The 15,686-nt window shown below is 40.9% G+C and overlaps 2 protein-coding genes across 2 annotated transcripts in view; one reads left to right on the top strand and one right to left on the bottom strand.

The window, feature by feature from the left end:
* veph1 (ventricular zone expressed PH domain-containing 1) overlaps positions 1-15,686 on the top strand; it is an 87,263-nt gene that overhangs the window by 21,344 nt on the left and 50,233 nt on the right. The gene's annotated exons all lie outside the window — the stretch shown is intronic.
* On the bottom strand, positions 30-9,328 carry ptx3a (pentraxin 3, long a). Its single transcript, XM_005920118.2, has 4 exons — positions 8,958-9,328; positions 5,604-5,763; positions 4,787-5,211; positions 30-1,962 (listed from the first exon to the last, which is right to left on the bottom strand). The coding sequence occupies exons 1-4, from the start codon at positions 9,091-9,093 to the stop codon at positions 1,310-1,312; spliced, it is 1,374 nt and encodes a 457-aa protein (XP_005920180.1). The 5' UTR covers positions 9,094-9,328; the 3' UTR covers positions 30-1,309.

Raw genomic sequence — 15,686 nt, 5'->3', positions numbered from 1 at the left:
TTTTGAAAAAAATACATAAACACTCCTAATTTGGACAGTGGATACTTTTTTATTCATACCTCACTTATTTAATCTAGTCCTGTTATGAAAAATATATTTATGTACAAAATACATTCAGTTTTACATTTTCACAATAATAAAAACAATTTACAGTATAATACAAGACAAGTTAGTTCATAAAAGACTGTGTAAACATTATCCTCACTTTCTTTTATCAAACCTCACATGGCAAATTCAACAGTTTTACTCTTCTTACTTTATGCAGGATCAAAAGAAAACTTTACCTTCTACTTAAATGACAACTATGCACTGACAAAGAAACCGAAAGCAAAACAGGAGTTACGTAACTCGTATGAATGTAAACACTGAGTACAAATTTAGAAATATATTGTTTGGAAATTCTTTCAAAGCTTTCAAAGAAAAGTTCATGGCAATAAAAAAAATAGTAAGCTAGTTAAAAAAGCACATTTGTAGTTAACAGTCAGTCATGCTTAAAATGATAACAAGTACAGCAGTTTTCAGTCACAGGTAACAGTATGATGCCTGTGCTTTTGGTTGCAATGGGGTTGGATTACATGGCTAATTGTACCCACAAAACTTAAAAGGTATAAAAGCAAATGTCTTTTCTGTTACATTAATAGTTAAAATGCTAAAAAAAAAAAAAAGGAGAACATTTTCCTCTGTTTGGGTTTCTATTTTATTTTTTTTTTTGCATGTTTTGATGAACTGCACTCGCCATCTCAACAGAAAGATGAAAAATGCTTTGGTACTCTAAAAAACACATGTTGTGCAATACAAGATAATCACTTGTAATAGTCAGAGACCCCTCTTTTACTTGTGCTGCGTGGCTGTCTGGTGATTACTCTGTTTACTGGCTCAGAACCCGTTTACTTTCACAATAGACTCTTTGTCTTTCTTGCACTCTAATTGAGTCTTTGGTAAAAACTGCTTGCAGCACGTTCTCGGCGAAACTACACGTTTTCTAAGACGACTGTGCATCAGTGTGTTTTTTGTGTGTGTGTATTACTGTCTCAGTTCAAAAGGCTTGGTGAAAAAAGTAAACTTAAGTCTCTCACAGCATTGATTTTGTCTTATTTGAACATGCCCAAAGTTCAAAACTGCAGTATTAGCAGTTACAGTAATAAAAAGTGAGATGAGGAGGAAAATTGTGGTCTCTGCTACAATGAAACAATGAAAATGTTTAATTATAGGAAGAAAGATGATAAAAGCAGCTGTAAGTCTTTTCACTTTGAGCATTTAACTCTTATAATGTTGTGGAACTGATGATCATAGTGAAGAGTATGCACTATTAGATGAACTGAGCGCCTCCGTGCGGCACCATCTCCGTTACACCCCACGCCACTATGTTCCCGCTCTGCTCACAGCCATGGCCTTCCCGCAAAGACAGCTGGGAAATCTTGTCCTCTGACAGCACTTTGTCCCACATGTTCACCCCCGTCATCTTCCCCGCAAATGCCAACTTAGAATCGAATCCTGCCTCAAACCCTGCCACGCTGCTCCCGCTGCTTAAGGACGGAGGACAGCAGCCGTTCCTTTCCTGACCCAGCTGGAGGGAGCCGCCGTCGGGTAAGACGTGTCCTTCGGCCACTCCGGGAGTGGACGCTACCTTCACGCCATCCGCCCATAGGGAGGCCAGGCCCTGCTCTGAGGACCAAGCCCCACACAAGTGGGTCCACCGCCCTGGGTTCACCACTCCCCGTGCCTCCACCAGGTGAGCTTCTCCTCCGATGGTGAAGAGGGCAGTGTTCCGCTTGAGCAGCAGCTGGATCTCATATGGATTGCGGCGGTTTCCATAGGTGAACAGCACGGTTTTGTTGGAGATGCTGGTTGGTTTGAACCACATGCAGACAGTGAAGGAGGACAGGGAGACGGGGACATCTGGTATGATAGAGGTGTAGATTCGACTGGAACGCATTGGGAAGAGGAGGGCCATCTCACAACCTAGCCAACAGGAAGATAAGATGATCAGGGCTGAAGTTATGCCATATATAGTACTCAAGCACTCATCATAATAAATCCTCCTGTTTGCACAGAAATAGTATAATTTTAAATTTTGTAAGAAAGGATGCCTGTAATTTGTGGTAAAATCTACAAATTACAATAAATTCTAGATATTTTACCCCCGGCTGCAGTGGTAATAGTGGTTCAGTTTAGAGAATTTAATATGATCATTACAAAGTTTTCTTTTTCATTTAACTGTGACGGCCCAAAATTGGACGTCAATTTGTTGTTACTCATGAAAAAAAGATTTTGTTGGGCATAACCTATGATGACAATGAAAAGACAATGGTAGCTCAGCAAGCGGCGTTACATTTTTATTGTTTGTCTGTCTTTTGGCAGGATTACACGCAGAATTTGAAGCCAAATTTGACTGAACTTGGCAGAGAAGCGAGGAAACCGCTACAATTTGGTGCCGATCTGGATCGGTTTAAATTCCCAGAGGCCGTTGCGAGGGTGCGTTCCACAAAATTACCCAACAAAAGCAGGTTGAAAGTGTTTGCAGGAGAACATGTTTGAAGGAGCAGAAACGGAGCAAAAGAGGGGAAAGAACATGAAATGAAGCACAACAAACAGATGACCCTCAGGGCTCTGTCCATGTGTGATTTGGTATGATGGGGAAAAAAGGAGAATAATGGCCTGAAATTTACCCTTGCAGAGTTCCACTTTACATCATAAGACTTGATCTCCTACACAGACTAACGGAGTCCTAAAGAGATAAATATAAAATAAAAATAAATTGAAATCTAAAGCTAGATTAATTAAGTCAGATTACTATCTTGAGGTTACTGGGCCCCTGTGGTTTTACTGGGGCTGCCTCTACTGTTGTTGTACCACGGTATATGAAGTGTTCATGAAGTGAAGGCTGAAATAGGTGGCAGCGTGAGCGTGATTGAATGTGACACAGTCAGAGTTCAGTTACAGGTCAGGTGATGAGATCATGAATCACTGGCAGTTTTTTCCTGTCCCGCCACCTCACGCACAGACACACACCTCTCTGGGTCATCTGGTCCGTGGATTTTTTATGCTTTGTGTCGTCGCCTTTTCCCCTTATTCCTCTCTGTTTTTACTCATTCAAACACACACTCTCTCAAAGTCACTCTCTCACTGTTTGACACTGTAATGTCAAACCAACTTTTGTTGGTTAGTTTTTTGGCATGTGAAATAGAGAAAACCTGTGTGTGGCATATGTGTATACCACCTTTGACTGAAGCCTTTTAGGCAATTTGGTCTGCGTTACATAATGGAGTGTAACTGCACATTGTCAGCTCTGAATTATTGGAGCTGGTGTGAGGTGGGGGTGTAGCAGGGTGGCTAGATCCAGTCTAGCATCCGAGTGTTTTTTAGAAATAGCCATTTATAGTTATTTCGCTTATATGAAATCATAAAATTAACCGTTTATGATTTTCTGATTTTCATCCCTTTGAAACTAAGTCATCACTGTTTATGTGCAATAATGATTTAACTGGCTTACAGACTTAGTGTCTCTGTATCGCCTGTCTCTGTATCGCCTGTCCAACTTGTAGAAAATTAAGATTGGGTTTTCTAATTTGGTCCTGATAAATCCAGATAAGTCTCTGAGTTGGGGAATAAGTAACTAAATACACACTGTTTAAAAATACTCCCAACAATCAGCTGTGAGCAACAAAGAAAACATCCTGGTAAAGTTTTGTCTAACAATCTGGTAAGTCCCATTAATAACTCCTAATATACAAGTCAGTGTTTGCTCTGCCTGCTGCTTAAGCATATAAACTCTTAGTTGTGTTTATGGATCATTTCCTGTTGTTTGCATAATGTTCCCGGTATATCCTGTGTGCATAAAACAATCCTGTTTAAGCTCACAGTTATTCCATAAAGGAAGAGCTCACAGGTGTTTGATCAGGATGAGCTTGATACTCTGCAGCCCTGATTGTGTGCGAGAGGAAATGTGTTCTGAACTGTGCACATTTTGCACATTACACAGCGTAACATCTCTCATTTTCCATTCTTTGTCATGCATTTTTAAGTATTGAGTTTTAACTCAAGATTTTTCTCTCTCTCTCCAGCCCTCTTTCTTTCACTCGCTTTTTTTCTCCCTCCAGTTAGCAGACACGCTCCCTACTTAAAACCGGAGATCTCGTTTCAGGTTCCTGCCACTCAGAATATAATAGTGAAAAAATCCTTTCTGTGTTTGTGTGCGCTCATGATGGTTTCCATCTGGTCCTACTTTCCCAGGGTTCTTTTGGTGTGGTTTTTGCGGCAACTGGCTAATGATTACACCTCCCTCTGTTCACTGTTTAGGCCAGATTTATAATTTTGTGTATAAGTGCACGCATAAGATGAAGAGTATAATTTAGCCCTTTTGTGGCTTTCATTTGATTTATTCTAGGAAATAAAGTTGTTGTACTGATATCAGTGATGCTCTGCTGCAAGTTTCCTCAGTTAAATTTGCTTTATTAGTCAGTGCTAATTTCAGGGAACCCAGTTAACTCTGCTAACAATTTACAATAAGGGTTCATTACCCATGAGGAGTTTTGTCCAAAGCTTTTCTTTGTTATCATCTTTTCATGTTTTTACTTGAGTCTAATCCTACTTGTAAATTTCTACAAATACTTGTAAGTATCTGCCGGTGCAAACAGCTTTAGCTGAATCTCTTATTTCCAGAATGAATTAATACAGAAAAAAATTAAGCAGGGTGTTGTTTCAGAGCTATGAACACAAATAGAAATAACAGGAAATCACAGTTTAAGACAAATAGGGATGGTTGATAGTAAGGTCAGTGTTATACCTGCAGGCAAGAATCTTTGCCTCGAAGATCTCAGGGCTTCCTCCATCTCCACCTTCACTTCTTGCAGTGCAGCCAGCACCATTTCTAAAGTGGCCTCTGTTGTTGTGACTTCTTGCTCATGGTGCCCCTGCTCTCCACCCCTCAGAGGATGAAATCCTGCCTTGGTATTCATCCCTCCTGGGCTGCTAAAGCAGCTGGTCTCCAGCTTGGAAAGTCTGGATGCTTGTGTTTGTGCTGCAGAGAGGAGCTCTTGTAGCATTGTCTCCAGCTGGTTGGAATTCCCTGCAGCAGCCGCAGGAGAATCCCGATGTCTGAGTTTGAGGAGCTCCAGAGTCTCTCTGAGACGGCTGTTCAGCTGCATTTCCATCCTTCTTCCTGCATTCTCCACCGCCGCCCCACAGGACCCACCATACTGAGCTACAAACCTGACAATATAGAACCAAGAATCAATATGAGTGATTTGAACCCTTTCAGCTGAAGAGGTTTAAACATGTGCAGACAAGGAATTTGCTATAGTTGCTGAGAAATCTGCTAAATTAATTTGAACCAGATCAGTTCAGGGTTTTGTTCTGCAGCAGAGCTACATTAATGAGGCGATGGGCATTTCATCACTTTGCTTTTTTAAGCAAAGTGATGAAATGATTAAATCTGATTACACTTTTATACAGGCCATTTACCATTTTATTTTTAGTCCTGTCTAGGTTGCTGAGACCTTGAATTGTCTTTGGCTTAATCACAAACACTCATTTCTCTGCTGCTCATCTTCAACCATAATGACCTGATGCTGATTGCATGACTTCTCAGTCTTACAACCAACCTTAACATTTCACTGCGCAGTGACCCCATCTCCACCTTGATGATATCATCGGCATACTGAAGCAGCATGTTCTCCCTCATTTGACTGTTCTCCAACATGGAGAACATCTTGTCCCATTTGGTCAGTTCTGAAGAACGGCAGGGGGCTGAAGTTGGTGTGGCTGCAAAGAGAGAAGGTAAAAAGAAGAAAAAGAGAAAAGTTTAAACATCCAACAGACGATGAACTCATTCAGGTTTCTACAGCTTCTAGAGCTAGCCACACCCCTATCTCCTGCACCTCCCCAGATATCCAGATGGACTTTTCCTGCAAAAAGAATCTAAGAGTTACTCCTCAGGAAGTCTACTGAAATCATATCAAGATTCATTAACTTTGTCATTGAACAGGTCCAGAGAAATTGCACGTCTTATTCTTAAATTGTGCATTTATACTTAATGTATATGTAAGGCCACTAAGACAGGAAAAAAAATAAGAATACGGAATTCAGTTTCTCCATTATCAGTTATGTATCAATATAGGAAAAGTGCTGAATATATGAAAAAAGATCACTAACATATCAGACTTTTATTTAGAAAAAGTGTCTGTTTAGCTGAAAAAAACTGAGCTTTTACTTTCTGCAGTTATTTGCCAGATGGAGTTGCGGCTATAGCTTGAAAGTGTGCATGCAGGATATGTTTAAATTCATTTCCAATTTTCTTCCAGCTTTAACAGAAACTTTAAGGTCAACTTCAATCTTAAGAAGGAAATGGGTTTAATTCTGCTTGAATAGCTGACTGCCACAAAAGCATTAGTGGGCATAGTTGGAGGAAGATGGTAAAAGCGCAGAAGAGGATGTTAAGTTGTTGGGAGAAAGAGGGTGAGAATGAAATCTGACAAATAGCTCACAAAGCAGGAGCTTTTCCTGTGAGCTTATTGGGTTTTCTGCTGTGAATGAGGAGACAGATGGGCGGTGTGGGGGGTTGAAAAGGAAGGTCAAGACCTGCTGACAACATTGGGAGAGATAGCATGAGTATTCCGAAACATATGGAAAAGGGGGATAAAACAAAGCCAGGGGATAAAACAATCCAGGAGTAAGAATATGTAGGTCACTGTATCAGACACGCTGTTCTGGTTAACTGTTGAGCCTTTTTGACCTCTGTTTATACCTGCAGACATATTCCAGAGGGGTACTATTACAGACCTACACAGTTTGTTTTGGCTTCCTGTTCTCAGTGCTCAAAGTCAATTAGACATAAGGGTCATGCACTTTGGACCCTGGGGCTTCTCAATCTAAGGGAGCTGAGCTTGGTTTTTGAGTGATTTTAGTAGAAGAGAGTGTAAGTGGGTGAAAATAATAACTTTTAGATGCATAGACCCTAGTTTTTAAAGATGTCAGTGGTTACTTTGATGATCTACTCTAAATGTATATTTAAAATTGCCAGTAGATTGCAGATTGCATTTAGCTGAATTCAGTTTTCTTACCCCTCCCGATTCAAGTGCAAAATCCTAGCTACGGTAGCCAGTGTAGGACAAACAACTCTAGCTGCTGTTCATCCATAGAGTGAAGGCTGTGAGTTTGCTGTTTACCTCAGCTGTCAATACGCTAGGTGTCCATGTCTATTTACTCTGGAGGAGGCTGTTAAAGTTTGTGAAAGGATTTCAATATGCGTCAGTAAGTAATTAAAGCTCACTTCTGTTTGATAACAGTGAGGTGTGTTGTTAAGGATATCCTGAACTTTTCTGTTGGTAAGCACTGCTGTTTTTGCCAGTGCTAGCCACTGTTAGCTGCTATTAGTCTCTGATAGCTGCTGTTAGCTGGCGTTAGTGAAAGCTTCTTTGAAGTGATTCAAACATTGTGGGACACTGGATACTTAGCGAATAAACTCTCATACGATGTGAGAATGTAATCAAGATGATTATCAATGGAAAATATGATTTATTTCTTTTCAGTACACTCAAGCTTCAAATTAGCTAGCATAATATTAGCTTAAAACTAGCCTCTTTTTTGTTTAGAAGGCTCATTGTCAGCTCTGTGGGTCACATGTCTAATCTGCTGACAATAAGTAACTTGACAATATTGAAAATAAATAAGAGTTTTTATGTATGTTTTCATTTGTTAAAGCTCTAACTTGAGCTTGTGTGAACTTGAGTAAATTGAGTAAATTTTTAAAATGAAATAATCTCCAAATTACTGCACATTTAAGCAGTATTCAACAGGAAATAAGCACTGAATAGCTTCTATATTGAGTGGCAGTACTCAGCAGTATGCTCCTTTTACAACTAGTCAGTGTCTGTGTGTTTGAGCAAAGCATAACTCAACAAATTGCTCCACTCGTCTGCTACATGTTATTTTTCTAGCCTGTCATTCATTTTGAAATTTACCGTGTCATGACCCCTGTCATGTGGCCTCATTAATTCAAATTCCTCTCAGAGATTTGGAGATTTGAGCAGGTCAGAAGCAGTGATCTGTGTCTCCTTCGAGCTTTTTGACCTCTCACAGACCTGCACACAAACTCACGTGATTTTCTCCTTCTTGCACCCTCTCTGGGGGGCCGAAACAACCCCCCCACCTCTGCTGCTGTAAACTGTGTTTGTTTGTTTTACTATTCTCAGTCATTTGTTTCGCCCAGTATAATATTTACCTCTTTAATCATATCCCAGACTATTTTCTGCCTGTTAACCGCTAGTGCCGCAATTACACCTCCTGCCAGGTTTTAAACAGCTAACAAATGCAAAATTCGAGCTGCGGAGGGCCAGTTGGACACTTAAAAAACACAAACACTCACTCTCACTTTCTGCCTTTCATTCATCGCTCTTTTCATCCCACACATACAGGTCTAAACGACAGCTGAGAGAGGAATTTCCTAATGATATACCAAAGTGTTTCTGCTGTTGGTGACCGCTGATTGTGGCTGTAAACTCCTACAGAAACTCTGTCTCTGCCAGCTGCCTGTACACTATACAAACCACATACATGTTAATCTCTAATCTCTGCTCTTCTTTTCTTTTCCTTCTTTATTTATTTAAAGACACCAACTTGTGGAGAATTTTCAGTTTTTTCTCAAGCTGTGAAAGATTTGCTTTTTTACCCTCTTCTTCATCAGACCTTCTTTCACCCTCCTCCTCGATTATCATATCGATCTGATTCTACAGTTTCTTCCCATTTTTTTTGTTGCTGATGCACAATACATCAAAAGACTAAAGTGTTGTGGAAACTAGTGTCCCAGTCTTACTTTCCACACAATCCATACATGAATCTAAAAAAAGAAACTCAATTTCATGCTTTTGACAATTAATACGGTCGATACATCCGAGAGCCTTGATTTGATAAAGGTGCAGGCCCAGCACTCACACATGCACACACATTTCCACACTTACGTGCTGGCGTCTCTTCCTCTGCGATTTCATTGTAGTAGGAGGGACCGTAGTTGAGCTCGATAGCATCCTCGTAGTCCGAAGGCAGACACAAACACATCGACAGCAGGCTCGCTGCCCGAAGGAGCCTCAGAAACATGCTGCTGCTGCTTCTTCCTGAATGTGTGTGAGAGAGAAAATGTCTGTTTGCCTGTGAAAGTCAATAAATGTGTGTGCTGTTTTCCTATCTGCTTTTTCCTCTAAGTGTGTGTGTGTTGTAATTGTGGGGCAATTAGAGTCAGATAAGCTGCGTGTCTGCTTTCTCTGCCTGTCCTGCTGCTTTCTGTCTGTCTCACGTTCTTCATGAGCTGCGTGGTCCTTTGCTCTTTTTTAAGCCCCACAGTCCCATACTGTATGTTGCCCCTCCTCCCTCCCTGACTCTCCACCTCTTCTCTCATTCTGTCTTGTAAATGCTGAGCAATCCTTTGGCAGGAAGCCCACTGCTATGGAGATAGAGAGAAAGGTGCTGCTTGGGCTCACATGTACTCATTTCTATTTCTCTGAGAATGAGAACTTAGGGACATAAACTCTGACCTGCTGACCTTAACCCGTACTTAATCGTGGACGAGTCTCACAGTTGATCAGGCAGGTTTTAAACGAGTGAGTCTTTTCAGTTTCATCAATGTGAGCGTTTCATTTGATGAGTGTCTAATCGCCATTAAAAAAAGCCAATTCAGTCTACTCCTTCATACTAACCTAAGTCTAAACCCAAGCTTTTAACTGTTTTGAATCTAATTGCTATTGTAAGTTTAAATTTAAAGCCCTGTGGCCCTTAATCAGGGTCATAATGCCGAAATAAACAATCAAACACATGGGGAAAATCCACCGAGCGAGTGAAGAAACGTCTGAAAGTTTCTCTAAATCTCCGTACTTGTGAAAAGATTTGGCTTTCGTAAGTATAAAAGGGAATCTGAAAGCACTGCAGTGAGACGATGAGTAATGCGTCGTTGGAGGTTGTGTGTGTGTCATAATCAGATATAACGGGAGCTTCTGTGACTAAGGGAGAGGGAAGGAGAGGGGTTGAGGAGGAAGCAGGGAACACAGAGCTTTCTGATATTTGCCCCATGCAGGGATGCTGTGAGTGGGTGTGAGTGGGTGAAGTTTAAATGGAACCCAGACAGGAGAAGTTTCTAAATGGGTTTATTGTTCTCCAGCTTCTCTCCATTTATTTATTTATTTGTGAGCCTCGCTGCTTCTGTGCGCCTGTACTTGTGTTTATATACTGTCTGTGCATCCGTGTGATAGAAGATACGCATGCTGGTGTGTGCATGCATGTGTGTGTGTGTTTGTGCTTGCTTGTGTATTTTTAAGAGGATGGAAACAATGACTTCCTCACGGGATTTTAGGATAATCTCACTCTCATCCTGGTCCCCTCCCTCCGACTTTCTGTCTGCCCGTTCCTCTCTTCCATTGTGTTAGTTTGCTTTCCCTAAATTGCCCGCTGAAACGCACACTTGGCCACTTGTTATCAGGGTGGAACAGCCTCTTCGTGCACTGAAACGCAGAGAGAGGTGCGTGGGAAAGGATTAGTGAAAGCTGGCTCTCTTCATTAGTTCTGTATTTCCACTCGATGGCTGAAACTGTTGAGTCCATTATCGTGTTTTTTAAGCTTCCTCTAGAACACTTTGGATGTCGTCTTTCCCATATACTTGTCCATGATTTGCTAATTCATGCCACAGAAGGTGATCATGCAGTCCGAATGACTGTTCGCTGGTGATCGTTCAGTTTTAAGTTCCACTCTTCTTTTTCATTTATGCTGAAGTGTGCTCAGCTTGAGTACAGTGTGATATCACTGTTTGTTGTACCTGTGAAACACCATTTCCCAACATTGTGTTCAATTGCTTTTTTAAAAATGGTGAAATGATTGTTTCTATAAAGACGGTGTGAACACGCTTGAAGGGTGTCTGTGTATTTGCTATAATTTTCGGTGAAAACTTGGAGTATAGAACATGAGAGGACAGCGTGGGTCTCTTCTAACTCAAAACATGGAAAAGAGCAGAGAAAAGCTGGTTACAGTGTGGATTCTTATTGAAATCTGCAACTTACTCCAGCACTTCCAGGGTGGACACTGAGGCATTCCCAAGCCAGCTGAGAGATATGAATCACCCCAGCATGTCTTGGGTCTGCCCCGGGGTATGCCTGAAACGCCTCACCTAGGAGGCGTCCAGAAGTCCTCTACTCTGAGCCCTTTGCTAATGATTCAGCTTCTTATTCCTCTCTCTACAGGAGAGCCCTCCACCCTACAGAGGAAACTCATTTCAGCTGCTGGTATCCTTGATCTCATTCTTTCGGTCACTAACCACAGCTCGTGTGGAGAGGAACGTAGGAAGCATGGCCTGAGGCTCGGAGGTGCTGATTCTCCTTCCCGCTGCTTCACACTCAGTTACCAAGTCATCCAGTGCTAGCTAGAGGTCATTTCATGATGAAGCTTAGAACCACATCATCCACAAAAAGACAGAGAGGTTATCCCAAGAGTGACCGAACAGGAAGTCTTGCATCCTCATAGGACACTCGGTGATGTGGTCACATAGCACATCCAGACTGGTCAGGCAAACGCTCTCAAGAGGATAAAGAGCTGGTCCTCTCTTCCACCAGGACAAAGACCGCAAAAGTGATCAGTATCACACCCTTTTAACATGCCTGCTGTAGTTTGACACTAAATGACTTCAACTTCAACAAATGCATCATTAAACTAAGTAAAATTTAGAACAAATTAATGTTTCAGAATGCTTCTATACTCAGAAAAGAAGCCTTCATATAGGCTCTATTGTGTTTCGGGGGTGTTTGTATTGTAAATGTTTCCATGTTTTGCCTCACAGCTGCAACGTCAAGTGGGAATTCAGCCAGCTGGAAACACATCTTACATCTTACAGGCTTGTCTAACAGTCGAGCAAAGAAATGACTTCACCGTGTGCTCGTGCATGAGTTGTATCCTTGCAGTGACAAATGACTTACTTATAGTTTATGTATGACTTAGTTACACAGCGTTTACACCAAGGGAATATTTAATATCAGCCACACAGATGTGTTCAACGTGTTTCCCGCTGCACTTCATTAAGCGCTGACTCGGCAGAAAGAAGTGCTGAGAAACATTTCAGTTTGGGTCTTAACAGCCTGAAAGCTTCACTCGATACCACAGAAAGAGTTCAAAGTGAGAATCGGTCTATCAGCTGTGCTAGTATCTATCAGCATTTATGATTTAGATATAAAAACAATTGTATCCACTGAACATTTTTATTCATTGTGCGCACGCAATGAAAATCCTTCGCAGTCTTTTCTTTACTTTCGGGTAACCGAATCCCTTCCAGACATCTGTGCAGTCGTGTCATATGAGCTTGAATATTTTAAACTGTGTTTTTTTCCTTCCCTGCTGGGGGGTAATGGGGGTGGGTGGTATTGGCTCATCCAATAAAAACATACACATTCTCAAATGTATGGGCTTTCTGGGAGAAGTTCATCTGATTTCTCTTGCATTTTGATTTGACAGATTCTCACCCCCGTCACCCACCTCAGAGTGTTCGATTAGCATGAAATATGACAGGCTGGACATGTGTACATGGAATGTGCTTTGGAAGCTGCAGAAAACACGTTAAAGTCGTAAAGCTCTCCAAAAACATCCCTCTGGATATCGTTTGCGTTGGTCTCTGCAGTTTTCTCCCTGCAGTAACCTCCATGTTGTAAAGGTTCTGGGGGTTTTCTTCTTTTCTTTTTTTTTCTTTGTCAGATTATGTGCATTGTTTAATGTGTGGAGAATGTACTCATCCACAATACTTAAGATAAATCGGCAGGTCAGCTGACACTGAAAACCTCCTTCTAGCCTTTTAAATGTAACACAGAACTTCTGGCGCATCTTCAGCTCATTTAAACCCACATTTTCATGTGAATGCTTCTTGATCTTCTTGAGGTTTTGGTCTTGAAGTGTCAGGGAATTGTTTTTTTAGTCAAATTGTTTTCTGCAGCATAATTCACATCTGAGTTTGCGTGTTTTTGTAAACTTATAACATTTTCTTGATGATTTTGCTCATTTTCACATAGAGAAAAATCCAAAAGAACCAAAAAACATCTCTGCAAAAACACGAGAGAATGTTTACTTTCCTCACCGGCTAGATGTATCCGGGGCCAGAAAGTAAACAGTGGAGGAACGTTTCTACTAAATCCATAGTTGTGAGAAAACCCATTCTCTTATAAGCCTCTGCTACAACCAGAGATGGGCAGTAACGTGTTACTTGTAACGCGTTACTGTAATCTGATTACTTTTTTCAAGTAACGAGTAAAGTAAGGGATTACTATTGCAAAAACGGTAATTAGATTACCGTTACTTTCCCGTAGGAACGCTGCGTTACTGCGTTACTAAAACCGTGATTTTTTGCGAGAATGTCTCACGACAGTGACGTAAGCGAGTGCGCGTTAGTGACAACAGCTGTGTGCAGATCAACAATGGATCACATATCGATTGTGGGAGAGAGTATGAGCGTGCAGCGTTTAAAGCGTGGAAGTACTGACCTTACTTTGAGTTTGATTCCATAAAAAGTGACAAAAACATTAGCGTCCATGTGCGTGGGAAGAAAACTTCTTTTTACAGCGAAAAAAACCCCTAAACTTCCAAGCAAGCACCGAGTGCGCATGACGTAATGGGAAACTCACAGAGAAACTCGCGGATTCTTCAACTGACCGCGGCACACCTGCACCAGGGTAAACCTCCGCCTACCCTCCTGCTTTACAGGTGAAAATAGAGCAACAGGACCGCTGAGTCTTTGACTTTATTTATTTTCTGCTGTGTTTTACTTGCATCTATTTGAAAGAGTGAGTGTAAACACAAAAAATATTTTATTTTATGTGCTGGAATGTGCAGAAAATAGGTTTAAATGTTAAACTAATTTATTCAAGTCAGAGAATGTTGCATATAATTAAATTTTTGCTTGATGCATAAAGTTAAAAGATTAAAACTGATAAAACAAGTTAAAAAAAGAGACTTTTCCATTTGATTACATTTTGTATGATGGATTATGCAGAAAAAGTAGAATTGGGCTGAAAGATCTATCGCTTTATCACCTCTTCAGGTTGTAAATCGTGTTTTTAAAAAGTAACTAAGTAACTAAGCAATTAATTACTTTTGAAAATAAGTAATCAGTAAAGTAACAGGATTACTTTTTTGGGGAAGTAATCAGTAATTAGTTACTGATTACTTGACCAACACTGGCTACAACTACCCAAGCTGTTTCAGTTTGCATGGTCTGACGTGTCCCCGAAAATAAAACAGTTTGCTGCAAGGGCCATTTAGCTCAGGCTTTGAGTCAGACTGAGGTCAGGTCGCGTCACAGCCGCGAACAAACTGCTCCTGAATTTGCTTAAGACCAGACTGAGACCGTTTCCTCTAAAGGGTTTCTGTGCTGTTGTTTTGCTCTATATCCAAGTTTCTTTACACCTCTCCAGACCACCGCTTAATTTTCCGTTTTAATTTAGATATTTTTCTGTATATGAACTTGTGCACCTGACATCCCTCTCTCTTGAAGCAGTGAGCATGACACATTATTTAACCTTATTGATGCCAATTTAGAAACTTTGTAACTAAATTTAGCACTTTTTCATACCCCTGTTAAATGCTTTTTCCTCTAAAAATGCACCTAGCAGTTTACTGTGGTGTCACAGACAGTAAGCAGCTGCTCTTATGAACGCGAGTTTGATGGAGCCCTGTCCATCCATTTGGACTTTCCAACCAATGTCTTAGGTACCCAGTACTAATGGCTGTCTTAATTCTTGATGGCACAGATTCACCAAGGTGCTGGAAGCATTCCTTTTTGGACCTTATTGATATGACAGCATCACACAGTTGCTGCAGATTCATTGGCTGCACATCCATGATGAGAATCCCCGTTCCCCTATCCCAAACGTGCTCTATTGAATTTTCTGTTGCCCTGATCACTGTGGAGACCATTTGAGTACAGTGACCTCATTGTCATGTTCAAGAAACCAGTCTGAGATGTTCTGAGCTTTGTGACATGGTGTGTTATCCTATTGGAATCAGCCATCAGAAGATGTGGTCAGAAAAGGATAGACATGGTAAGCAACAATACAACAAGACCCTTTGGTGGTGTTTAAGCGCTGCAAAGGGTTGTCGTGATGTTTACGCCAGCTTTACCATCTTAGTGTCAAAGCAGAAACTGACACTCATCAAACCAGGCAACGTTTTTCAAGTGTGTCACATGTAGCTGTAATGCTCAGTGTTGTGTCCTCTCTGGCTGCAGAGAAACCAGAGACATCCAGACTACAACTGAAGCTCTGGAGCTTTGAAAAAAAGACAGGTATTTGGGGTGCCCTTGTTTTAGTAGTACTTAAATACTGTCTGTTTTATATTTTAGTAACCCAAGAAAGAATATGCATAAAAACAATGGCTGATTTATTATTGTTTTTACTTTCGTTTTAATCAAAGTTGAATGTCTCTGTAGATTTGGACACAAAATTTTTTGAGGGACGGGTTTTGTAATTCTGATGTGACATTTAGAAAACATGACACTTCACAGTGAAAATGTCAGAGAAAACTGTTACCTTTGTTTGCTAAAGACAAAAAACAAAGGTCAGTGCATGAGCGCTTGTCACAGTGTCACGTCAGCTGTTGTTTGGAATGAAGGTATGAAGGTCAGATATTGTATGCAAACATGCCAACACACACACACACACACACACACACACACA

The sequence above is a fragment of the Haplochromis burtoni genome, unplaced genomic scaffold, assembly GCF_018398535.1.
Source record: "Haplochromis burtoni strain Fernald_Lab_line unplaced genomic scaffold, NCSU_Asbu1 Contig_38, whole genome shotgun sequence".
NCBI classification, from domain to species: Eukaryota; Metazoa; Chordata; class Actinopteri; order Cichliformes; family Cichlidae; genus Haplochromis; species Haplochromis burtoni.
The sequence above is the reverse complement of the archived record's forward strand: the minus strand, read 5'-3'. Positions and strand labels throughout refer to the sequence as shown.